Here is a 26,370-nt window from a genome sequence, read left to right as displayed (position 1 = left end):
ACACCGAGGTGGGAAGAGAAGAGGGGTATAAAGACCACACAGGAGCAGAGCCCTAGGCAGTCGGGAGAGGGGGCACTGCCATGGCAGCAGAGTTTGGCCGACTTCTCAACTTCCCTAGGACCTCATCAGGACCAGACAGGTGCATGGGGCCCGAGAGCAGGCCCTGGCTGTCTAGACAGAGCGTAGACAACAGGGTTAAGCTGTGATCTTAGAGTAGAGGAGGGAGGACACCATCCCACACATACTTTGCTTAGAGGTACACACAGGGCCACAGGGTCCTGATCCCGCTGAAGGCACTGGGCTGGCTCTTACCTGTGATCTCTGTCTTCTTCGGTTTCATCAACTGGCCCATCATGGACAGGATATCTTGTCCCCCCTGGAGAAGAGAAGACTTAGTCAGCCAGGCTGTCTAAGGAGGCTGCCAAAACTTTATTCTCCTGCTTCATATAGGTCTCCAATGCCAACTCACTTGAGACCCCTACACAAGTCCCCTAGAAAGCTTAATAAGCTTTTATTTTCATGTATGTATGTATGTATGGTTTTTGTTTTGCTTTTTGACACAGGTTTCTCTGTGTAGCCCTGGCTGTCTCAGAACTTGCTCTGTAAACCAGGCTGGCCTTGAACTCAGAGATCCCTGCCTCTGACTCCCAAGTGCTGGGATTAAGGCCTGTGCTACCATGCTGGCTCCCTTGATAAGCTTCTAAACACAGGAACTTTCATAAGCTCCAGACCTGTAGGAATCAGACAAATTCTTTCCATGAGAGTATAGTGGGCAGAGTGGCCTCCTCTGCTCACCGTTGTCTCTTTAAACTTTATGGATTAGCCACAAAAGACCACAAACTCTCCCTTGGACACAAGCTCTTCTATGACTCAAAGCTTGGTACAGTCTATACCATCTTCAAGGAAGGCCTCCTTCCTAAGGAGCTGCTCTGTTGACACCCAGGCTCTTACACAGTGCTGACTTGCTCCTGACCCCACACTCCGCCTAAAGCAGAGGCTTCTGGGGTCAGTTTGGAGACAGATATCTACCTCCTGAAGGCACCTGCTGGTCAAAGACCAGTGTCAACAATCTCTTGAGCAAACCCTCAAGGGACCCCTCTCCTGCTGAAGAGGTGGCTTAGGGAAGATGAAGATGAATGCAACCTGAAAGGCCACCAGCAAGGAACATGTGTACTTTGGTTCTCTGAATCCTGTTTCTCAGAGACGTGGTTATGGGATGCATCCTTTCCTACAGTTACCAGTCAAGGTGTAAGAAGTATCTACTGTCCCTCCAGAGCTGCAGACTTGGCTCCAACACAAAGCTAAAGGTGCTGAGCCCTGCTAAGCGGAGGGAAGGTCAGAGTTGTGCTAGGCTTTCAGAAACCCTGTGAGGGCTCACAGAGCACTTGCGCCTTCCTGCCAGTAATACTCAGAGCATCCAGGCATGAGCCATGGCTGGACAGAAGCCAGAGAGGAGCTGGCTAGTTCAGGGCGGGAGGTTTGGCTGGGAGAAGAAATAGCCCAGGAAATCATCTGTGACTGCTGCACTAGAATGGGAACAAAGGAGTCCCGCGTAGCTCATGCCCATGTTAATTGCTGAACATCACAGACAAAAAGAAGCGTCTGCCTCCAAAGTGGCAGCAAGATCTTGCCGATTCATCCCCAGAGCTTCACAAAGAGACAAAAGGCAAGTGTGCTGCCCACAGCGGCACAGCAGTACCTGAGGCCGTGCATTGGCCACGTCCAGGTCATGCAAGGTCACGTCCTGTATGATTTCCTTCTTCTTGTGCACATCTCCCTTTGGCAAAGGGACATACTCTTCAGCTTCAAGGTCAAACTCAGTGGCATAGGTGTCACACCTGCCTTGCCTCTGTAGACAGAGAAACATGAATGCTGTGTGAGTTTTCACTGCCCAGGCCTCAAATGGCAGAGTGCCCAATGAGACAAAGGCCTTAGTTCCCAAATGCAGCCTAGCAAGGACAGCCCCCCTGACAGTCTCCCAATGTGCCTGACCTCAGTGTACCCACTGCCCTCTGCCAAGAGAAGGAAGCTATCGGCAGGCTGGAGACACCCGATACTTTCTCCAGAGTCCCCCCAACACCCGTAACTGTATGCAATTCCTGATAAAGGGCAAATCCAGTAGATTAACTGGAGACAGAGGGAGCTGCTCAGACTCTTTTGTAGGTGGGTGATTTACTGCATGATATCAAGTATTATGCTCATCCATTAAACAGTGAGCAACCCTGTACAGGACACTGGGAATCAGATATGAAAAGAATGCCAGCTAATGCTGCATTCCTTCCCACATGCATATATCTTGGGAAGAAAATACCAGAGAGATAAAGGAAGATTAAATACACTGCACATTTCAATTTGAAAATGACTAAAGTTGTTTTGGTCTCTCACCCTGTACTCCCCCTCTAAACAGGTCTTAGTATTTCTAACAGACTGTCTGTTTTCATCATGAGAAGGTTAAAGAATGAAGATAAAGGAAAAGAAACTTTATAATGCGCAGAGGGACAACTGTCCTTCCCCTGGCACTGCACCAGGCAGCGCCCACCCTCCTCCGGCACCCGGCTCCTCTTCCATGACACACAAACCAGGCACAGTGCTCTGTCCCAAGAAGGAAGGACATTACCTTCACAGCCCCACTGTTGGCTTCAATGTAAATCACATCCCCCGCCTCCACTCGCTCTTTCTGCAAACTTTCGAAAATACTGGGGTCCAGCTGAAAAAAACAAGGGTGACTTAGAGAACTGCAATGCATATCTGACTTCCTTCTAGCATGCTGTGAGGTGCCTCTCCACGGGATGTGGAGAGGGCCAGCAACTGCACGGAGCATCCATCCATCAGCGGGGGCCATGAAAGCAAGAGCACATCAGAGTGGGATGAGGATGACTGGTCCAGGAGAGGAGGAGGCAGGCGGGCCCAGAAGCTAGCCACAGGGTACCCGGAGACTCTTCACCTTCCTTAGCTTCAGAGGCCATAAAGGAGTGAGGAGGGAGTTCTTAAATCCCCTACCTCAGAAAGCACTGGACCTTCCTAACAGAACTTTCCAGTACTTGCTTACCAGGCTAGCGTTCTGCCAGGCTCATGATTCTAGAGCCTTGTTTCCTCATCTACTAAACAGCACCAAGAGACAACCACAGATGCATAAAATTCAAAACGAGACATAAGCAAGGGCCCTCCCAGGTTCTGAGTCAAATACCAGTGCTCAGGGCCTGCCTGTGGGCACAGGCAGACTGCCAAGGAGCACAGGCCTGCTGCTTCCCTGGGCTCCCCAGACCCATGCCCCTGGCTACTGACATTCCAGGACAGCATCTTTTAGACACATCTCTCCAGGCTAAACTTCAGAGATATCACATATGTGGTTGCAGTGGGGGAAACTGGAGCTCTATTTTGAACAAAATTAAAGAGTACAAACTCAGCACTGCGTAGAAATCAAACAGGAAAAACACATTCTATGGCTCCATTTCTATGAAATGTCCCCAACAGGTAGACCCATAGAGACAGAGTAGTTTGGCAGCTGTCCAGGGCTAAGAATCAGGCTGGGAGGGACCATCAGTGGCTTGAGGTTTCTTCAAGTCTAAAATTAGACTGTGGTGATGGCTGTGTGACTGTGTATTAAAATCTCTAAAACTGCATATTAAAAGTAGTGAACTATATTTTAAATGTGACATCAATGGAGCGCCAGAACACTATTACCTCACCTGCAAAGCCAGGGCTCTACCTTGCTGCTCGGTGGAGATGGATGGCCAGCTGGGTACTGTTGTAGCAGGACAATGAGTACCAAGTACACAAGGCAGGCCTAGTAGAAAACTAAACGGGTACTCCTTGTTCAAACTCAGATGTGTCTTGTACACTAGACCACCCATCAAGTACCAGGTTCTTCTAGCCAATATCGACATTTGCTCCAGGATATAGAAGTACATTTGGAATTTTTTTTAACTTTCCCCTTATTTTCCTCAAAGAACTGTCAAAGTAGCCTTATAGACAAGTCAAATTTAAGTTGCAGGCCTTTTAGTATAAGATACACTCAAGGATATACCGTGTGTGTGTGTGTGTGTGTGTGTGTGTGTGTGTGTGTGTGTGTGTCTTCCTCTCAAGTGTTTTTATACTGGTTAATTTCCCAAATGAACTGGCTGAAGTTGTGATTACTGAAAAGGTGCTGCCTCCTACTAGGAAACCTCATGAGTACAAAATGAAGCCTGAGCATTGCATTCAACAGAGAGATCTGCCAAGCCAAGCTCTTGGGATGAAGAACCCTGTTAGGAAAAGGAGAAACAGCTCTTTGAAGAAGTGACATTTTTATGATCTCCATAAAACAGTGACCAAAAAACAATCTCACAGAATCACAGAACCAGAAAAATCAGAGTGGAGTAAAGACAGAAATTACCCAGTTGGTCTAGCAGCTTAGATGAGAAGCTGGATCCAGAGAGCCCAAGTGACTTCCGGAGGTTGTACAACAAGCTGCAAGGCAGATACATAATGCTGAGATCAGAGCTAGCCCTGCCATGCACCCTGGATGGGCTCGTGCAGGCTGCCTGGCTTCTATGGGCAGCTGCCCATTTACCTTACACAAGGGAGCTTTGGTATGTCTACACACATGAACTGACAGCATGTGAAGCATCTGTTGAAGCTGTCAGCTCCAGGCCAAACACACACTCAAGGAGGGTATAATGACGTTTACTAGTCATTGTGGCAATAACTAATGCAGAGCTATGACAGACATGAATATCCACCTCTCACTGTGGATCTAAAACTGCAAGTTTGATCCCCAGGACTGTATGAGATAAGCATTAGCACAGACAGAGAGCTGCTCAGAGACCACATCACTTGCCTGTAATGGAAGAAACAAAGCTAAAAGTTAAAACAAAAGGCAAACAAAGCTAAAGATTCCCTTTTGACTTTAAAGTCTATGTGCTGCTCTCAAGCATCCTGGCTTGTGTCCCAAAGGATGACAGGATAATCCATGGGGCCAGACACCAAGTCCCACTCAGTATACTGCAGCCTCAAGCTCCAACCCATGGAAGCCTGTCAGGAGCAGCTGTCAGGGCCTCGCAGTCCACTGAGCTGTCTGCCCGCAACTCAGACAGGCCCTCGAGGTGCTGCTTTCTGTGTGCATCAGAGGGCTAGGCCTTGGATATGAAGTATCAATAGAATATGGCATGGCAGAGGCAGGCTCCTCACTTACCTACCAGCTCATTCTAATGTACATGTGTGCTTTTCTAGGAGGAAGAGAGTAGCAGCTACAGCCACTGAGTTTTCAAGGGCCAGACCCTGTACCATCATTTAACAGCCTCACCATGACCTATGCAGCCCCACTTTGCACAGAACCCAGGCAGAGGTTGTACCATCTTCCAGAGCCATACAACACTGGGAAGTCAAAGTAAGTGCCCCACAGACTCACCTTCAGCTGTTTGGTTCCTTTGGCAGTCTTGAGCCCTATGATCACATGGCTGATAGTTTTGCCGTAACCACCCATGGGATTCTCTGTCTCACATGGAGTGAGCTCTGTCACCTCCCCTTCATAAACCTCCTTGGTCTCCTTTATCCGAAGCCCTGGAAGAGATGGCAAAATGTTCATGAGAGGTTGCACCATCTTTCAGATGCTAACTTTTTCTCACACACCTACACCCTAAAACTCTTAGCCCCAAACATCCATGACAAATCAACTTTAATAACCTAAGTGGAAGGATGTCACTGTGGACAGAAAAGCAGTAAAAAGACAAATGCAAACAGAGGTGCTGTGAAGTGTAGAAGAGAGCTCTGATTGCTTAACCCTTGGGACTTTTGTTTTATTTTAGTTATGTGTATGTATGTGAGGATGTCTGCATGTGAGTGAGTGCAGGTGCCTGCACAGGCCAAAAAAGAGCACTAGATCCCCTGGAACAGGGGTCACAGGCAGTTCTGAGTCACCCTGAATAAGTGCAGGGAACAAAACTCAGGTCTTCTGCAAGAGCATGTGATTGAGCCATCTCCCTAGTCCCTGATTTCAATTTACAATTTTTTTAAACATGTATTTATTTTGTTTGTGCATGCATGTGTGTAGGTACAGGAGTGTGTGTATAGAGGTCAGAGGGGAGTTGGCAGAGTCATTTCTCCCTTTCTACCATGTGGATTCTGGGAGCTGAATGAAGGTAATCACACATGTACGTTTTTTTTTTTTTTTTTTTTTTTTTCTTTATCAAGACAGGGTTTCTCTGCGTAGTTTTGCGCCTTTCCTGGAACTCACTTGGTAGCCCAGGCTGGCCTCGAACTCACAGAGATCCACCTGGCTCTGCCTCCCGAGTGCTGGGATTAAAGGCGTGCGCCACCACCGCCCGGCAACACACATGTACGTTTAACCACTGGACTATCCTACCAATCCTTGATCTCGATTTTTAAAGGGTCTTTCTAGATTCTAGCCCAGAACTAGATAGCTATCTTTCCCAACACTGACTCTCAGATATGCATTTCCAAGGAGTGAAATCTGTTTTGAGCTGATAACCATCTGAACCCATGGGATTCTACCCATTTCTCTGTGGAAGGCCCGCTCCCACTTCTTCCCCAGGGTACTCTTGAGGAGGGAGGGGTGAGAAATATGTAGATAGATAGAGGGGAGAGAAACAGAAACCAGAACAGCTCAGGAAGGCCTGGATCATTATTCACCGGTCCCTTCTGTCTCTTTTAAAGAGCTATTTATAGGAATGCCAAGGAGTAGAGCAAAAGACCTCCCCTAGCACAGCCAAGTGCAGACCCTTCCAATCACCTAGAACCATGCACATGGTCAAGCAATCCTCTAATGCAGCCCTGCTGGGTAAAGCAAGTTCAGATCTCACTAGGAAACCTCTGTGGGCCTCCACATCTCATTCCCCTAAAAACAACAGAATAACCTGCTATCTATCTATGACTCCTATACCTAAGCAAAGAATCCTGTAGCAATTGTAGATGACCCTGGACCCTGCCATGTGCTCGCAGGGCTTGACCTCTTCACCTACTCCATAGCCCTCCTGCTCAGCAGAGAAGCATAGCAACCTCTCTGAGCCACACTCCACTTGACTGCGACACTCCCAGGGCTAGTGTTCAGCTCACTGCATACACATGAAGCCAGCCCCAGGAAGCCAAGCCAGCACTTTCCCTCTCTTGACAGACCTAGGCCTGTGTCTCTCCACACCAGTGCTAGAGCTATTCCAGTAAGCATGTGCTCACCAAAGAGCCTTGTCTCCATCTAACCTGTATTTGCCCAGAGGAGACCCTAGAGAAATTTAAGATGTGTTTCAACCGATCTCTTACAGAAAGCTCATCTGTATCCTGGTGCAGGCATCGAATGTCAACACACAGCACTTCCCAGACAAGAATCTGAGTGCTGGGCATCTGACAATATTGAGGGATTACTGATCATTTTTATAGGTGTTACAATGGTATTGTGATTTAACGTGTGTGTGCCTGTGAGTGTATATGCACATGCATGTGAGTCCCCAGGGAAGCCAGAAGGCATCTGATCTCTTGGAGATGGAGTTATAGGTGATTGTGAGCCACCGGACATGAATGCTGGGATTTGAACTCTGGTCTTGATGATTGAGAAGCAAGCCTCCCCCACTTTTTTTTTTTTTTTTCAAGACAGGGTTTTTCTGTCCTGGAACTCACTTTGTATACCAGGCTGGCCTCAAACTCACAGAGATCCACCTGCGTCTGCCTCCCGAGTGCTGGGATTAAAGGTGTGCGCCACCACCACCTGGCTGAAAAGCAAGCATTCTTTAAGATTTGTTTATTTATTATGTATACAGTGTTCTGTGTGCATGCATGCCAGCACACCAGAAGAGGGCACCAGATCTCATTACAGATGGTTGAGCCACTATGTGGTTGCTGGGAATTGAACTCAGGACCTCTGGAAGAGCAGCCAGTGCTCTTAACCACTGAGCCATCTCTCCAACCCAAGCAAGCATTCTTAACTGAGCCATTTCTCTAGCACTTGTGATTATTTTTTAAGTTCTTGTTTTTGAAAGACATATGAAAATATGTTTTGAAATATATGTAGATTAAAATTTTATGAATAAAAAACCAGACAGGCAAGATGGTCCACCAGGGAAAGGAACTTGCTACCAAGCCTCACAACTGGAGTTGTGTCCCTGGAACTCAAATAGTGAAAAGAGAGGATCATCATACTTCTGATGAGTACACGTGTGCCATGGTGTGTGCATATGTAAACATACTCTTAAGCACTCAGGAGTGCATTCACATGCACGCCCGCGCGCGCGCACGCGCACACACACACACACAAATACAAATACACAAATAAAATTTTAATAGATCTGCAATTTGCTTCAAAATAATCTTGAACGGGACCAATGAAGCCTTATGCCAATCCAATTGTGAGCTGAAGCTGGTGACAGAAGTCGATGACTTTTGTATTTTCCATGGCAAAGTTAAAGAGAAAAAATCATCACTAATCCCCAAACTCCATCCAGAACACTAACATTAGAAAGGCATGTGATAAGAATTCAGTTCTGAAAAGCTGTTTTAAGGTCTGCATTCTGCTGGTGGGAATATAAACAGCATGGTGTGATCTGCTACAGTCTCTCATCCTTAGCATGAATGGGGACAGCCACAACTAAGTGGCACAGGTAACAATGGTCATAGCAGCATCACTTACTCCTGCCCGTCTCGTCAACAGTGGAAGTGAAATGAAGTCATGGTATGCTCCACAAGGGAAACCACCCAGCAATGGGAGGCTCATAGTTACTTGCAGCAGTGTGGATGAATCTTACACAGAGAACACTGGGAAAGGCACCATCAGCACACAAGGAAATAAATGTGAAGTTCAAAAGCAGGCGTGACTTCGCTACAATGTGAGAAATCAAGACCATCCCTAATGTCCTCATGTGGAAAGGGACAGTAACAAGAGAACACAAAGGACACTGTGGGCTTCTGGCAGCATCACTGTTTTTATAAGGGCTGGTCTTAAGAGTTTTGAGAACATGGATGTTTTGTGCATTTTTTACACATTTGCTCAAAATGACAAAGTCAATTTAAAAGGTAGAGTATAAGTGAGTACGGCTGTGAGGCCTGGTGAGGGAGAGCACAAACATTGGAGAGAACACGGCTCGGCTCCTCTGCTGGCTCTGTGCTCATGGCTCTCACCTCCAGACCCATTTAAGGGGCACTGCCATCCCTCAGCCCATCTGTACCCCAAAACCATCTGCTCCAAACGTCAGTAGTTTAAGCTCTACAGAGGATCCTAAAGTTAGGCTCAGCAGAGCCCTAATGCAGAGAGTAAACAATGCCCACTCTTTTCACAAGAGTGGGCACGATGACTGCTCCTGATCGCAGAATGCCAATCCCTACCACTCAGCTACCTGCTCTGATATGGAAATGTCCCAACGCCACACTGGCAAGGTGTGAAGTGCTCTCTATCACCTCCCCATCTCAAATGCAGCCATTACCTTATGGGCTCAGTGCCAGCTTTCCCCAGAAACCTAATCAGGACAGACACTCCGACAGTCTAGTTGAGAAGAGCTTTGCTCTCCCACCATCCACCTGATAGCCTGCAAATGGGAGCTTTGGAACAGCCCCAAGCAGGGGGTACACTGCCGCTTTAGTTACAAAATTCTCAGCTCCTGAGTACTGAGAACAGAATGCTTTGAACAAAATGCATCAGAAGATTGTGACAACCCAGGAACTGTCCTTCTGAGTGAGCTAACAGCAAATCTTACACATCCCCTGAGAGCAGCTGCTTTGACTGCATCCCAAAATTCCTGCTGGAGGGCAGAGGCTGCCCATCGCTCACTGGAGCCTCTATTTGTTAGCCGCCGCCCTGTGCTGACACAAGCTGGCAGGGTGTGGGTGACGGACAATGAGACCTGCTGTTTGCAGGAGAAAGGCTGAGTGGTGCTATCTCTGGCAGAAATGACATAAATGACGGGTTTCATCTGCTGGCTCAGGTTTCTGAACTCCTGACAGGAACCTTCATCACATCAAGGAAATAGCACAGACTCCTGGCTTTTCATTTCTGGTCAGCTTATGGTTTCCTCCCCACCCCCGCTGCCAACCTCACCAGCATTCAAAGGCACAGGGCAGGGAGACGAACAGGCCTCCTTTCTGAAGAGAGTGGATGCCTTGCCCTTTTATTCTGGTGGAGGATGGAGAAAGTTCTCTTCACCTAGCTCCCATCAACAGATGGGCAACCCCCTCATCAAAAACTACAAACCACAGCCAGTGCTAAGATAACTCATCTGCATTTTTCATGGTTCAAAGCAGTAAAGTTATACCTGAGGCTCAGTTGTTTTTTTTTTTTTTTCAAATGTTGCCAATGTCAGTAAAACATTTTAAAACAAATTTTTAAAATTTATTCATATAAATTTAAAGCAGATGTAATAACTTGCTATTTAAATCATTAATGAGTTAAAGGAAACCATAGGCAACTGGGTATGGGAAAGGCCAGCAATACCAGCACTAGAAAAGCTGAGGCAGGAGGATTGAGGCCAAGGCAAGGAAGGCTACAAAGAGAGGCCCTATCTCAAAAGTCAAACTTTTGAGAAAAAGGAAGAAAGAAGAAAGAAAGGAAGAGGAGGAGGAGGAGGAGGAGGAGAAGGTGGGAGAAGCAGTAGCAGTAAGACACAGAAAAGGAAAGAATGGACGTAAGCTTTATAGACTACAGTGTCTGCAGCCATAGCTGCCTGCCAGGCCTTGGCAAGGAAGGACCCCTTGAGCCCAGCAATTGAGGCAAAATGGCAACACAGTGAAAGCCCATCTCAAAAATTAAAGGGAGGCAGGGAGGAAGGGCACAGAGAAGAGAAGGAAAATGGACAAACAAATAAGAACAAAAGCTAGTTCTCAGGAAGATTTCCAGCTCTGGGGAGCCCATGAGCCACCTCTGCTGCTGTTCCAGACCACCATGGAAGTGCAAGGAATACACTACACCCCAAAACCATGGGCTGAAACGACAAACACGCACACCAAGACAAAGCACATCAGCACAGCACACAGTGCACAGCACACAGCGCACATCAGCACACAGCGCACATCAGCACATAGCACACATCAGCACACAGCACACAGCGCACATCAGCACATAGCACACATCACACATCACACATCAGCACACAGTGCACAGCACACAGCACACATCAGCGCACAGCACACATCAGCACACAGCGCACATCAGCACATAGCACACATCAGCACACAGTGCACAGCACACATCAGCACACAGTGCACAGCACACAGCACACATCAGCACACAGCACACATCAGCGCACAGCGCACAGCACACATCAGCACACAGCGCACATCAGCACACAGCGCACATCAGCACACAGCACACATCAGCACACAGTGCACAGCACACAGCACACATCAGCACACAGCACACATCAGCACACAGCGCACAGCACACATCAGCACACAGCGCACAGCACACATCAGCACACAGCGCACATCAGCACATAGCACACATCAGCACACAGTGCACAGCACACATCAGCACACAGCACACATCAGCACACAGCACACATCAGCACACAGCGCACATCAGCACACAGCGCACATCAGCACATAGCACACATCAGCACACAGTGCACAGCACACAGCACACATCAGCACACAGCGCACATCAGCACACAGCACACATCAGCACACAGCACACATCAGCGCACAGCGCACATCAGCACACAGCACACATCAGCACACAGCGCACATCAGCACATAGCACACATCAGCACACAGTGCACAGCACACAGCACACATCAGCACACAGCACACATCAGCGCACAGCGCACATCAGCACACAGCACACAGCGCACATCAGCACACAGTGCACAGCACACAGCACACATCAGCACACAGCACACATCAGCACACAGCGCACAGCACACATCAGCACACAGCGCACAGCACACATCAGCACACAGTGCACAGCACACAGCACACATCAGCACACAGCACACATCAGCACACAGCACACAGCGCACATCAGCACACAGTGCACAGCACACAGCACACATCAGCACATAGCACACATCAGCACACAGCGCACAGCACACATCAGCACACAGCGCACATCAGCACATAGCACACATCAGCACACAGTGCACAGCACACATCAGCACACAGTGCACAGCACACATCAGCACACAGCACACATCAGCACACAGCACACAGCGCACATCAGCACAGAGCGCACATCAGCACAGAGCGCACATCAGCACACAGCGCACATCAGCACACAGCACACAGCGCACATCAGCACATAGCACACAGTGCACAGCACACAGCACACATCAGCACACAGCACACATCAGCGCACAGCGCACAGCACACATCAGCACACAGCGCACATCAGCACACAGCACACAGCGCACATCAGCACACAGCACACAGCGCACATCAGCACACAGCGCACATCAGCACACAGCGCACATCAGCACACAGCATACATCAGCACACAGCGCACAGCACACATCAGCACACAGCGCACAGCACACATCAGCACACAGCGCACAGCACACATCAGCACACAGCGCACATCAGCACACAGCGCACATCAGCACACGGCACACAGCACACATCAGCACACAGTGCACAGCACACATCAGCACACAGTGCACAGCACACATCAGCACACAGCGCACATCAGCACACAGCACACAGCGCACATCAGCACATAGCACACATCAGCACACAGCGCACAGCACACATCAGCACACAGCACACAGCACACATCAGCACACAGCACACAGCACACAGCACACAGCACACAGCACGGCTCCACAAAGAGCAAAGAGCAAAGCCAAGCTCCTCATTCCAGGATGCAAGAGGTAGACCAGGTTATGCCCATCAAAGATACAGACTCAGTTGCCATTCACCAAGGCTTCACCTAGCAGGGAGCAGATGGGAGACCAGGAGGTACTGGGACATGCAGGCGCTGGCTTTGCTCTACATGTGGGCTGAGGGACAACTGGACGAGCTTCATTTCTCACAACCCACTCGGGTTTTCACTAGGCTGCTTAAAGAAGGCAGAGGCATATTTCCAGGAACAAGTGTTTTGTAGGTTTTTGAAAGGCTCATTTTATTTATATGGCTATGTGTCTGTGTGTATATATACTCACATAGTGCAGGTGTCCAAAGCCCCAAGAGGGCATTGCATGCCCCAGAATTGGAGTGACAGGTGAATATGGGTGAGTGTTAGAAACCAAACTCAGGTCTTCCACAGAACAGTAAGTACTCCTAATACTGAACCCTCTCCAGCCCCTACTCTGTGGTTTTTTAAACTGTAAACCACTGTCTCTGACTTAAAATGGGAGTCACCCAGGGGCTGGGATATGGCTGAGTGAGTTCCATCCTAGCACCCCTTAAAAGACCTAAAAATGAACCATCTCATAGTCTGGTGCACACAGTAAGCACAGGGACACAGTAAGATGAGGCAGCATCACCCAGCTTTCAGCTTTGATCTTCCTCAAGGTCACCTGCTTCTCTCATGCACTAGGGAACATCAGGAAGCATCCACGACATGCCAGGTCTGGGGCCACAAAGACCCACACCTCTCTGTGTATGCCCAGCAGACTCTGAACACTCCCATGCTCCTCTCCATACTCCTCATCATCTCAAACACAAGCACAGAACTTGGAGTCACCACCTGCCCCTATCTCTGTCCCCACAACGGAGCCTTTCATAAGCCCTAAGAACTGTCCCATAGACTTCTCTGAATCTAGTCACCCACCCCTCCTGCACCACCTCCTGCTCAGACCCCAGTGGGTCTCCCTCTGCCATGCCCCAGTGAAGGGGAACTGCGGATGGAGCTGGACTAGAGCCCACAAGCACCTTACCCTTAACTGCTTTGATTGCACTCAGGGTAGTCCCGATCCTGGCCTGTGGAAGAGCAGCAAACTATCTCAACCTCTGCTTTTCTACCTACCTCTAGTGATCCAATGCATTTCCTTAATATTTCTCTCATGAAAAAAAAAAAAAAAAAAAAAAAAAAAAAAAAAAAAAAAAAAAAAAAAAAAAAAAAAAGATAAAAACTTAAAAATAAAAAATAAAAGATTATGCCCCCCCCCCCCGTGGTGCTGGTGAGAAGACTCAGTAGGTAAAGGTGATTTCTGTGCTAGCAGCAACCTAAGTCAATCCTAGGAAGCCATGAAAAGGTAAGGAGAAAACCAAACTCACATCCTACAGCAAGTGTGCCTACACATACATCATGTACCCCTCCAATAATAATATTAAATACATTTTTTAAAAAGGAAAACATACTTTTAGCCGGACAGTGGTGGCACATGCCTTCTCAGCATTCAGGAGGCAGAGGCAGGCGGATCTCTTGAATTTGAGGCCAGCCTATCTACAGAGTGAGTTTCAGGACAGCCAAAGCTACACAGACAAACCCTGTCTCAATCAACAAACAAACAAAAAAGTACTTTTCTGGGAGCTAAGGAGGTGACTCAGTGGGACAGAGTACTTGCTCTACAAGCATGAAGACCAGAGTCTGGACTCCAGCACCAATGTGGCTGGGCATGGTGGCACAAGCAGCTGAAATACCAGCACAGATGGGAAGTGGGAGCAGAGACATAAAGAGCCCTAAGATCTACCAGACACCAGCCTAGCTCCAGGTTCAGTGAAGCTGTCTGAAAAAAACAGGGCAGAGCAACAGAGCAGGACACAGCGTCCTCTGCTGGCCTCTACACACACACTTGCATACGACTCAGAGAGTTTGGCAACCTGGAACCGGTGTCTCTTTCCACATCCCACTCTCAGCTGGAGTGGGATACAGATGCTTCACAGTCACCTGAGCAGCTCTCAGAAGCCTGCTTTTGAACAGCAAAACCTGAAGATCAATCTAAATGTCCACCTTCACAAATGGGCGACCCACACAGTTAAGGGAGTCCGTGTTTCCATAGCAATTTGCAGAAATGAAACTGAGGACATACCTAGCACTAGACCAACAGAAACCAGGCTTAAAGGTCATCTAGAAGTCCTAGGTATGAGCTTTACCTCAGGAGGGGTCATTCTCTCCCACAGGCAGTCCTGGCCTTGGCTACAGAAGGCAGGCTACCTGAGTTCCAGCTAGCTTTGCTACTTACTATCATGCCACTGGCCCACTTAACTTCCTGTTCCTCCAAATGCCAACTGCAGACAGAAGTTTGGTTAGGGAATGAACAATCTGGCACAAAACAAACACTATGGTGGCAGTATAGGCCTACGAGGCTGGCATCACAAGTCTCAAAGTTGGCCAGTCCCTGGTGTCCTCACTTTGTCAAACCACAACTCCTTCGGCCTGCCATTGAGGGCCAGACGCTATAGCAGCGCAGCATGCAATGAGTGGCGTGAGTCAAAACCTGTTCAATGGACAGTCACTCTGGAAAGCAAGACATGGGCACTAACTAAGGAAACCTAGCTGGCGCTCTCTCTCCTCCCCACCCGTGTGTGTGTGTGTGTGTGTGTGTGTGTGTGTGTGTGTGTGTGTGTGTAAAAGATCTCTTTAGCCAGTGTGGTGTTACATCCTAGCACTTGGAGGCAGAGACACACAGATCTCTGTGAGTTTGGGGTCAGCCTGGTATATATAGCAAGTTCCAGGCCAACCAAGACTACATAGTGAGATCTTGTCTCAAAAAATCTGTATAGTCACAACATTTCCTGAAGAGATTGGTGCTGAGATCAAATCTGGAGCTTTGCATGAGCAAACACATACTCTAAGCTATATTCTGATCCTGACGTACATCTATTTTTACCATGTGAAGAACCCAAGTGCCATAACTGGGGCCCACAATTGCTCCAGCTGCTGAAGCACTTTGTCAGAACACTAGGGTTTTGTCATTGACTTGCAACCATGATTGATGGCAATGGGCCAAAGGAGAAAGAGCTACAAACCCTGACACATGGCATCTTTACAACCATGAAGCTCTAGGCCCTGGAGGTGAAAGCCGCTTTCCCATGCTCCCCACACTCCCCACTCACCAATGGCCCTTCGGAAGTTCTCCATCAGCACTTCTGTCTTCTTAATCTCAGTTGAGTACACTTCACTACCCACCATCGGGCAGAAAGGGACTTTACTGCCCAGCTCCTGAGCAATAGCCAGAGCCAAGGCTGTCTGTAGAGGACAAGAACGGGAAGACACTTGCTTAGTGTTAGAAATGGTCATTCAGAGACACAGGTTATTCACACAGCATCTGCTGGGAACAGCAAAGTCTCACCTTCTGTCCTCAGCAGGCCTGCTTCTGTGTCAGAGGGTCTCTGCACACTCTGCATATCATACACCCAGCCTCGAGCACCATCACACTTGGCAGGTCTCCCCCAGGAAAGCCTGACTGCAAGTGTTTCACACGAACCTCACATCTAAGCCGATGCTACTGTCTTCCCCACGCTACCGCAGAAAGACTGAGGACTAAACACACAGCCCAGATGCCAGAGCCTAGAAACAGGCACATCTGAACGGCAGCGGCGTCTCAGAACAGCTTCTCACCAGAAACAGCACCACCTTCCTGACTCTCGCCTCCCAGCCTCAAACAGCATCTGGTCTGTCTGCCCAGGCTACTGCAAGGCCCGAGACCACTTTCTGTTTGTACACATACCACAAACACCAACCTACAGGCCAGGAGAAATCAGCACTGAAGGAAGGTGTCACTTAATGTCCACTGTATGTTAAGTGGCCCACAAGAGATGAAACATTAGACAGAGTTTTCTGACATGAGTTAGTCCTAACAAGTCACATTAGTATGCTCTGTGAAATACAAATGGCTGCTGGTAACCCAGCTACAGGGGGCAGAGGCTAAGCAAGGCCAGACATAGTAGATATCTGGGCAAATATCAGGATGAAAGACAAATGTCTGAGAATGACTGAGAGCAGGAGATGCCGTGGCCTTTAAAGCTGGCGACCTGAACAGAGAGAATATATGACCTGCCACAGGTACCTCTTACTCCTTTCAATCCCTTTCAGTGATGGTTTCAAGATAGTAGAATCTGGCAGCAAATTAGCATACAGTAAAGTGGAGAAAGAAGTAGCCTGGGAGACAGAAACTGGACGGTAGTGCTAACTGCCGCCACTCAGAGTAACCTTAACACTGAGCAAATCTAGCAGCCTCACCAGTCAAATGAAAGGTTCAAGCACTAGGTTAGATCACAGGTAGCAAACATGTTGCCCACAAACTGGTTCTATGTGGTTCTCATCACCCTGAACAGCAGCTGCCTCCCTACTCAGCCCCAAAGCATCTGGGAACACAGCTGCCTCACCTCGGCCCAAGCACACGCCTGAGTCTGTGAGCCCAGAGCAGACAACAGTAACACTGATATTCTAGGAACAAGGGAAGATGTCTGAACTGTGACAGGGTACAAAGAGAGGAATGCACTCTTGACATGGGACACCTGGTGGGGGGCCAGGGGCTGGCTGTGTTCATCTTCTACCTGCCTTTTCCAAGTAGTTCCACAGACCTCAATTCTCCACCCTGGGCTTCGTGCCCTCAGGCAATTCACTGGCTCCCTCACCTCCTCTGGCCTACTTCCGAAGTGGCCATCTGCACACTTGATTGGACAGGGTAAATGCATGAGAGGAGTGCTCTGCACTTTCCAGTTGCCTCTGGGTGAAGGGTCCTGGAAGGGAAGCACAGAACGTGCCGGCCTAGCCCTCCTATCTACCACTGGAAATATCTCACTGACCTTCCACAGGAAGCTATCAACTTCATGTTCTAGTTTGTATTTGCCTGTTTGGGTTTGGGGTTTTGACTGTTGTTGGGTTTTGTTTTTTGGGGTTTTGTTTGTTTGTTTGTTTGTTTGTTTGACAGGAAGAATATGATAGCAAATGACCATATAGCTGGCCTAACACTCACTACATAGTTCAGGCTGGCCTGGTACTCTTGCCTCAACTGCCTAAGTGCTGGGATTGCAGGCATACATGGAGGTCTTGGTTTGTATTTTACAGATTAAGACTCAAGGCCAAATGTAATACACCATATAAACAAACTGAAAGAAAAAAACCACATGATCATCTCATTAGATGCTCAAAAAGCCTTTGACAAAATCCAACACCCCTTCATGATAAAGGTCTTAGAAAGATCAGGAATACAAGAAACATTCCAAAACATAATAAAGACAATTTACAGCAAGCCAACAGCCACCATCAAATTAAATGGAGAGAAACTCAAAAAAGCGATTCCACTAAAATCAGGAACAAGACAAGGCTGTTCATTCTCCCCATACTTATTCAATATAGTACTTGAAGTTCTAGCTAGAGCAATAAGACAACAAAAGGAGATCAAGGGGATACAAACAGGAAAGGAAGAAGTCAAACTTTCACTATTTGCAGATGATACGATAGTGTACATAAGTGACCCCAAAAATTCTACCAGGAAACTCCTACAGCTGATAAACTCCTTCAGTAAAGTGGCAGGATACAAGATTAACTTAAAAAAGTCAGTAGCCCTCCTATACACAAATGATAAAAGAGCTGAGAAAGAAGTCAGAGAAACATCATCCTTTACAACAGCCACAAATATCAAACACCTCGGGGAAGACTCAAGGCCGGCCAGCCAGCACAGCTGGGACACAGCAGTGCCCACGGCCGTCTTCCCCTGTGTGTGCACGCCATGCCACTGACACCTGGCCCACAGAGGAGCTGCTGCGGAAAGAACGCTCAGCAGCTTTACTTCAGTCTCATCTGAACGCTCCTTTCCTAAATCCCAAGCTCTAGTCTCACTGCCAACAGCGGTGTGAGGTCTTCTTAATGGGGCTGCACCAGTACAGTAAGGATGCCCCTGCCTCTCCTCACAGCAAGGCAGCCTCACCTTCAGGTACTACAGATCTCTCCTCAGACAATGCATGCCTTCAAACTCATCACATCAGCAAACTTGCAAAGTGAGGCAAGGGCTGAGTTCTTCACATTTCCTGGGAGGAAACTGGCCAAATCTCACACAGGAATGAAGGACTCGCATGCTAGCAGCATGGTGCCAGCTCCACAAAAAACCCAGGGGTCCACAAAGCACTTAGACCTGCAAGAGCATGGACAACTTCTGCCACGCAGCTCTGCAGAGTCTGTAGCTCCTAACAACACACAGCATTAGAAGAGAAACCCCTGAATAGAAACAGGTCCATAGAAAGGCAGAAAAGATGAGCCACCAGGGCTTCTACCTGGGTACAAGGCATGAACCTTGGTCCTATCCTACCTGCAAGTGGGGAAAAGTCGCCTGGCACACTCACACACAACTGCACTGCTCTGTGATAATCCAGAAACATACAGAGCAGGGCCCCTCACGAACCTCTCGCAAGCACAGTCTGAGGGGAAGGAGGAAACTTGCTAGACTTGCCAAACCCAACTCCACAAGCAAAATGAATTTAGAATAAAATTAAAAAGAGAGAAAGAGGGGCTGGACAGATGGTTCAGAGGGTAAGAGTACTGGCTGTTCTAGAGGTCCTGAGTTCAATTCCCAGCAACCACATGGTGGCTCACAACCATCTGTAATGAGATCTGGTGCCCTCTTCTGGCATGCAGGTAGAACACTGTATGCGTAATTAATAAAAGTTGAGAGAGAGAGATTTTTCCTAAACAAGGCACAGAGCCACATTCTCCCCCTGCACCCCTCCTCAGATAGGCACCATAGGACAGCCACGAACTGTCTTCAACAAAGCAACTGCTCTGGATGCTTCAAAACTGTGGGTGTTGGGCCGGCGAGATGGCTCAGGAGATACAGGCACTGCTGATGAGTTTCACAAGCTGAGGTGGATCCCTGGAGTCCCCAGGATGGAAGAAGAAAACCAACTCCCACAAGTTATCCCCTGACCTCCACATGCACACCATGGTAGGCACAAACTACCCCCCTCAAATTAAGTAAATGTGACTTTTTAAATGTCTGTATCATTAAGAGAAAACAAAGCAAAATGGTGGGGACAGTAACTCTTCTAAATGAAAAGAAGGTAAAGAGACACAGGGTTACTGCCTGGGTGTGGCCTCTGACTGCGTTCTGACTTTCTCTTTCCAGTGCTGCTGAGGATAAAGCCCAGGTCCTTTGGTGAGTGTGCACCATTGAAACATACAGAGCGGGTAGTCTGAATTTATAATAAAAGTGAGAAACTGAAGAACCCTCTTTTCCACATACATGTCATCTTGTATGTGCATACATGTGTGTACATGTGGGGGGCGGGTGCAGGTGCACATGTGTGTAAAGGCCAGAGGTTGATCCTGAATATCATCCTCAAACACTTGATACCTTTTTTTTTAAATGTGTACACATGTGTATCTGAGTGTAAGCTACATGTATTCACACGTCTGCAGAGGCCAGATGAGGGCATCCACCCCTTGGAGTTACAGTAAGGTGCCTAGTATGATTGCTGGGAACCAAACTCAGGTTCTCTGAGAGGTCAGCAACTGTCTCTACCAATGAGTCTTCTCTCCAGGCCTCCACCTTAAATTCTGAGACAGATCTCTCACTGATTCAGCCAGGCAGCCTCGGTCCTCTTGTCCCGCCCCTCAGCACTGGAATCAGGCAAGCACTGCCACTCAGACCCTCACGCTTGTGTGGCAAGTGTGTCACCGACTGAGCCATCCCCCCAGCTGCTTACTAGTCGTTTTCATTTCCTTTTCGTTGAAAAAGCAAACCAGAACAAAACAAAAAATCAACTGTGTTATCTCTGAAAGCATACTCCTACTGAGCACTGAGGCGCATGCCTGAAATCCCAGCTACTTGAGAGGCTGAGGAAAGAACAGAAAACCGAGGCCAGCCTGGGCTATACAAGGAGTTTCTAAGCATGCAGGGCCAGTCAGTGAGGCTCTTTCTCAACAGGGCTCAGTGGCAGAGCACTTGCTATGAAGCACCAAGTCCTGGGCTGACCCCAGCAGCACAGAAGCAAAGCACAAGAGTGAGGTAATACGCTAACTGACATGGACGCCCCACACCGTCCTCAAAAGGCTGTGCTCCGCAGACTGAGACCATCCTCTCCCTGCTCCTAATCCTTTTCAGTTCATTATTTGTAATTTATAAAAACTGCTGCAAGAAACTCTAACACAAACTGCACATTAGCTAATGCTGCAGGAGGAGTCAAGTTAAGAGGTAAGAGGAGGATATACAGCAGGGTCCCCTCTTTTCAAATAGAGATAAAGAAATAGCAAATGTCAATAGAGTCACCTCTCCAGGCGGAGGCCCAGACAAGCATTCCATACTACTCTTCCAGCCCTTCTCCATGCACTTGTCAACGTCAGCCCCACTGACATTGCAGACAGGACAGCTCCCTATTCTGAGGACTGTTACATTCCCTGGAAGATCTTCAGCTCAAGTTGTGACCAAAATTAATTATTAAATAATTTCAGAGGTTACCAAATGTCTTCAGGTTGAAAATCCATATTCCAACATTAACTCCACCTAACTAGATCCCAGAAAGAGAACAAAGAACCTGGGCAAATGAGAGAGCTGAAAAGATGGAGGCTGAGGACATTCCAGAACAGACCAGAGACATAAAGATCAGCTATGATGATAAACATTTCTAAAAATGTTTAAGAAGCACAATTCACCCAGCCTGGTCTACAGAGCGAGCGAGTTCCAGAACAGCCAGGGCTACACACAGAGAAATCCTGTCTGGGAAAACCAAAAAATAAATAAAAAAAATAAAAAGCAGCACAATTCACGTCAAGATGGAGAAACAAAAATCCACCTTGTGATGTGCATAATGAAGCAATAAAGCCAAAGCCCCCCCAAAGCACCCAGAAGGCAAACCAGAAACCCTCATGTCAGACTGCTAAACAGAACGCCTAGAGACACAGCACTGAAGAGAACAACTGAGCACCGTGCCCAGCACGAGCATCTCTCAACTCAAGGCCAAGGCCAGGATGGCAGTTCATGCCTGTAATCCAGCACTCAGAGGACGACAGGAGAAGCGCCGGCCACAACCGCAGAGACATGCACTTGAACTTCAAGTTTGAGGCCAGCGGGGAGTCTTCTCCACTAACAAACCTACAGAAGGGACTTCCAGCCAGTGTACCTTAGGAAAACAACTGGACGGAGAGGGAAGGGGCATGCCATAAGACAACGTGGTGAGCAGATGGCACACGCCATGAACCAGCTGATGCTGCCTGTGTAGAGGCCGGTGAGCTCACACTGTGGCGGTTTCCACCTGTTTACCAACACAGCTTCCTCTCCAGTGTAACATCCATCTAGGACACACTCCCGAAGGGTGTAGGGGGGCATGCCTTTAATCCCAGCACCCACAAAGCAGGAGGTAGACCTCTGTGTTCAGGGCCAGCCTGGTCTATACACTGAGCTCTAGGACAGCCAGGGCTACACAGTGAGACCCAGTCTCAAAACAAACACACCATCTATTCAACAGTTATGACTTCAAAGTAAAAATTAGTTATTCCCTCACTACTGACTTAAGAGCTGGGGGGTGAGGTGCAGAAAGGTGTGTGACGTTGTGGAATATTTGTTTACACTGTATAAAGATGTGTCACTGTAAGTAGTTTAGTAAAGAGCTGAATGGCCAATAGCTAGGCAGGAGAGCGAGGAGGGATTTCCCGGGAAAGAGAGGAAGAGGAATCTAGGCACTCGACTTATGAGGAGACACTAGAACATGGAAAGGAAAAAGGAGGTGCAAGATGGAAGAGAGGTTACACCACGTGACAGAACATAGAAACGGGTTGATTTAAGCTGTAAGAGCTAGTTAGGACAAGCCTAAGCTAAAGGCCAAACTTTCATAATTAACAATAAGTCTCTGTGTTGTTATTTGTGAGCTGGTAGCCAACAACAACAACAAAAAACCTGACTACAGAAGGAAGAGGCTGTTTTGACACACACAAGCCCAGGTGCCTCCTCTTTGTGGCTGCTGTGAAAAAAGGCTGAGGTTCAGACTAGGAACTCTGGTAACTTCCAAGTATCTTACCAGTCAGGCTTGGTGAAGTTCACCTATAATCCTGGCACTTGAGGTAAAGGCAGGAGGATCAGCAGTTCAAGGCTGGCCTGGGCTACATAGTGAGTTTGAGGTCAGGGTGGGCTACATGAGACCCTGTTTCAAGGTCAGCAAGATGGCTCAAAGGGTAAAAGCATTTGCCCTGAGAGATTGACAGCCAGAGTTTGATTCCCAGACCCCACAACAGAGGACAGAACAACTCCTGAAAGATGTCCTCTGACCTCTACATACGTCCTATGTAACATATGCACACACAATGGGTAGAGTGAGCACTTTCAAAACAGATGTCACTCTGGAGATTTTTATAACACTCAGATCAACAGAAAAGTATTTCTTAACAAGGCAAAGGAGACTTGAAAGAGACAAAAGGAACATTCGAGAGACAATGTGACCCTCTGAGGATTTCACTCTCTGCTGGAGGTAGGCCAGGGTAATTTTAATTTTAAAACACAGATTTTATATGCTAAGTTGTGTTACTGCACATTGGTTTTTAAAACATTCCTATAACCAGTCTAGCTAGACAGAGACTAGTTAAGACATGAATTCAATTGGGCTTAAACATCAATACCATTCTCTTGGGTAGCTTAAAAAAGGGAAAATGAATGATTACCTTGCCAGTTCCAGGAGGCCCTGCCAACAAGACAGCTCTTCCAGCCATTTTCTTGCTTTTGATTAATTCTACTATGACGCCACATGCCTGCACACAATGGAAAGAGACAATCAGTCAATATTAAAATGCCGCCTGGTAGAAACAATTCAGTGCTCAGTCCACAGCTCACATACTCTTTCAACACTGAGTGTCAGCAGCTGCCACAACACTGCTGTGGAGTGCAGTGGAGCAGTGGAGCAGTGGAGGCAGCCGAGCCACGTGCTCCAACTATGGGGAGAAAAGGGCGATGAGAATGCGTGGCTCTGGGGAGCTGAGGGTCTTTCTCCTAACACTGTAACATTTGAAGCCCTGGGCAGAAATCTACGTTACAGGCAAAAGCTGAAAACTCAGAGTATCCACAGCAGAAGCTTGTCATGACTACAGGACAGCACGCTGTAGAGGCTAGAGTATGGCGAAGAGAATGGGAAATGGAGGTTGAAGCAGCAGGGATCAGCACAGACCTGGAACTTAAAGCGCAAAGGCAGCAGGGATGTGAATTCCAGGCCAGTTTGGCTACAGCAACACTATCTAAACAAAAAAGGCATGCTATGAATCCATCCAATAAAAGAACCGGAAAGGGTGGTGAGACGGATGGGGGTGGGCGGGTGTAAAAAGCACTTGTAGTGCAAGCCTGAAGAGTTGAGTTCAATCCCTGGATCCATCCCACAGTGGAAGGAGAGAACCTCTGGCCTTCATCAGAGCACTGCAGCAGTCATATGACCACACTGTACCCACAAGTTAACAAATGAAACTTAAAGAAATACCATCCAACATTAAAAGACTAGGAAGGGACTTTAGAAGATCACCTAGTCTTATTTTTCAAATGAAGATACTGAGTACCAGGGAAACTGCCGGTGTGATCGATCATACAAGAATCTGGTACAGAGGCAGGTCTAGGGTAGACGGTGAAGTCACATACACTCTAGTTTATATGCTGGCTCTTTCACATGACAGCTGAGTGCCCTTAGACTTATTTTACCTACAACCTCTGTGAATCATGATTACTCATTTGAATGCAAGTGTTCAAAATAACTTTTTGGGCACACAAGAAAGGGCTTGGGGTAAAGTGTGCTGACATCTGCAGTTTGCTTTGAAATGTGACAAAGCATCACTGTAGGATGGTAACTGTAGAATTTAGGCACACTATTTTTTACTGTGCAAACATTTCAGCTTTTTGTATGCCTAGAAAGCATCAAACCAAAGTGAGGGTTATTAGACAGAAATGAAATAAACAACGAGCTCAAATCATCTGATAAACTAAGTATTCAACTACCATGACTTGCTTTTAAGAAAAGGTGCAAGTGAGCCAGGCGGTGGTGGTGGTGTGTGCCTTTAATCCCAGCACTGGGGAGGCAGAGGCAGACGGATCCCTGTGAGTTCAAGGCCAGCCTGGTCTACAGAACAAGCTCCAAAGCTATAGAGAGAAAACCTGTCTCAAAAAAAAAAAAAAAAAAGGTGCAAGTGAATTAGGGTCAAATGCTTCCCTTTTGGAGAGATGGCACCCCAAGAAGAACCCAGAGTCTCCCCTGCCACCTTCTGTTTGCGAGAGGCTGAGAAAGCATCCTTCACCAAATTTCAAGATCAAGTTTTTGTAGCTACTGAGCCTCTGTAGAAACCAGAGTGGAGAGGGCTGAGGAAATGGGAAGAATAGTGATTTGGGGTGAAGAAGCGGGGGTGGGGGGTGGGGGTGAATACCAGCTTTATTACTGCTGAACTGACAGGTGGGAAGGTGGCCTGCCTTCTCCCACCTCCGATTTCTTCGTGTGCAAAACAGAAAAGACCAAAACACCTGGCATGACTGCCAAAGATTTTAGGTAGACTGAACTGGAATTAATTAATAATGCTTAGATGGGGAATAGGCCAGACTGTTCTTCCCCATCACTCTACTTCCCAGGTCAGCTCCCAGGCCCAAAGAAACTGCATCAACTCTGAAAACTTAGTCAATTCTATACCTAACCCCACAGCCTTCCACTGTGTTTCCGGTGAGACCTAACTTGCGTGCCCTGGCCTGCAAAAAATGCAATCTTTGCTTGCTAATGTGATCCCCGCTTCTCCTACTGATCTTGGGAGATCAGGCTCCGGCTACACACGCCCCGCGCACAGGCCCCACGCCCACCTCTCTCGCGTTCTCCTGGCCCACGAGCCCTGAAGCCGCCTGCTTGGCCAGGCCGCTCTCGTCCAGCCCCAGCCCCTTCACGTGGCTGTGGGAGGCGATGCGCTGCGTCTTCGTGGTGCTCTTCACTTCCTCAATCTTCATTTTGACGAGCGTCTGGAGACACAACTGGCGTGAAGAGGTAGGAACTGCAGCAAGCCCGGGTGCCCGGGTTACCACGCGGCCGTTACTAGGCCGCTCTCTGGGACCCGCCCTTATTAGCGCGCCATTGGTAGGAGAGAGAAGGCTTCGATTTCTATTGGCCACAAGTTACGCCCGTCACTGGCTGCGGGTGAGTTCCGCCCACCAACTTCCGTTTGTGTCACAGGTTGGATTCCCCCAGGGCAGGCATTTCCTCCCCTGGCTATCTTCGATGGGGAACCGCTAAATACTTTAAAGCACTTTTAATGTCAGTGGCAGTTTTTTGTTTGCTTGTATTTATAAAAGCCTCTTTTAATGTTTATTTTTTTTCTTTAGACTAAAATGTTTGTGCCAGGGTGACTCGCTGACAATTCCCGGGCGTCTGGCTGCCCTGAGAGAACTTTAAGCAAAGCAGCTGCCCAAACTTCCCCCAAGCCAATCGGAGTAGACACCCTAAGGATGCCCCGAGGAAGCTGATCAGCCATCCACTTTCAGTTTTGCCAGAATAAAATAGATCCAGAAAGAACTATTCCAGCCAGGGCTTTTTCAAACAATTTATGCCATTATTTTGGTCATCACATACCTAATGAACTTTTTT

General features: G+C 47.9%; 1 protein-coding gene across 1 annotated transcript in view; it reads right to left on the bottom strand.

The window, feature by feature from the left end:
* Ruvbl1 (RuvB like AAA ATPase 1) overlaps window positions 1-25,846 on the bottom strand; it is a 40,045-nt gene extending 14,199 nt beyond the window's left edge. The window contains exons 1-7 of the mRNA XM_028854233.2: window positions 25,596-25,846; window positions 23,441-23,527; window positions 15,907-16,039; window positions 5,390-5,541; window positions 2,618-2,707; window positions 1,700-1,849; window positions 313-376 (exon numbers count right to left, since the gene is read on the bottom strand). Of these exons, the coding sequence (XP_028710066.1) occupies window positions 313-376; window positions 1,700-1,849; window positions 2,618-2,707; window positions 5,390-5,541; window positions 15,907-16,039; window positions 23,441-23,527; window positions 25,596-25,736 (817 nt within the window). The 5' untranslated portion in view covers window positions 25,737-25,846. The remainder of the gene's footprint in view (window positions 1-312; window positions 377-1,699; window positions 1,850-2,617; window positions 2,708-5,389; window positions 5,542-15,906; window positions 16,040-23,440; window positions 23,528-25,595) is intronic.
* Between the last annotated feature and the right edge of the window lie 524 nt (window positions 25,847-26,370).

Source organism: Peromyscus leucopus, chromosome 3, assembly GCF_004664715.2.
Source record: "Peromyscus leucopus breed LL Stock chromosome 3, UCI_PerLeu_2.1, whole genome shotgun sequence".
Classification (NCBI taxonomy): Eukaryota; Metazoa; Chordata; class Mammalia; order Rodentia; family Cricetidae; genus Peromyscus; species Peromyscus leucopus.
Note: the sequence above shows the minus strand (reverse complement) of the source record. Positions and strands in the feature narration are given on the sequence as shown.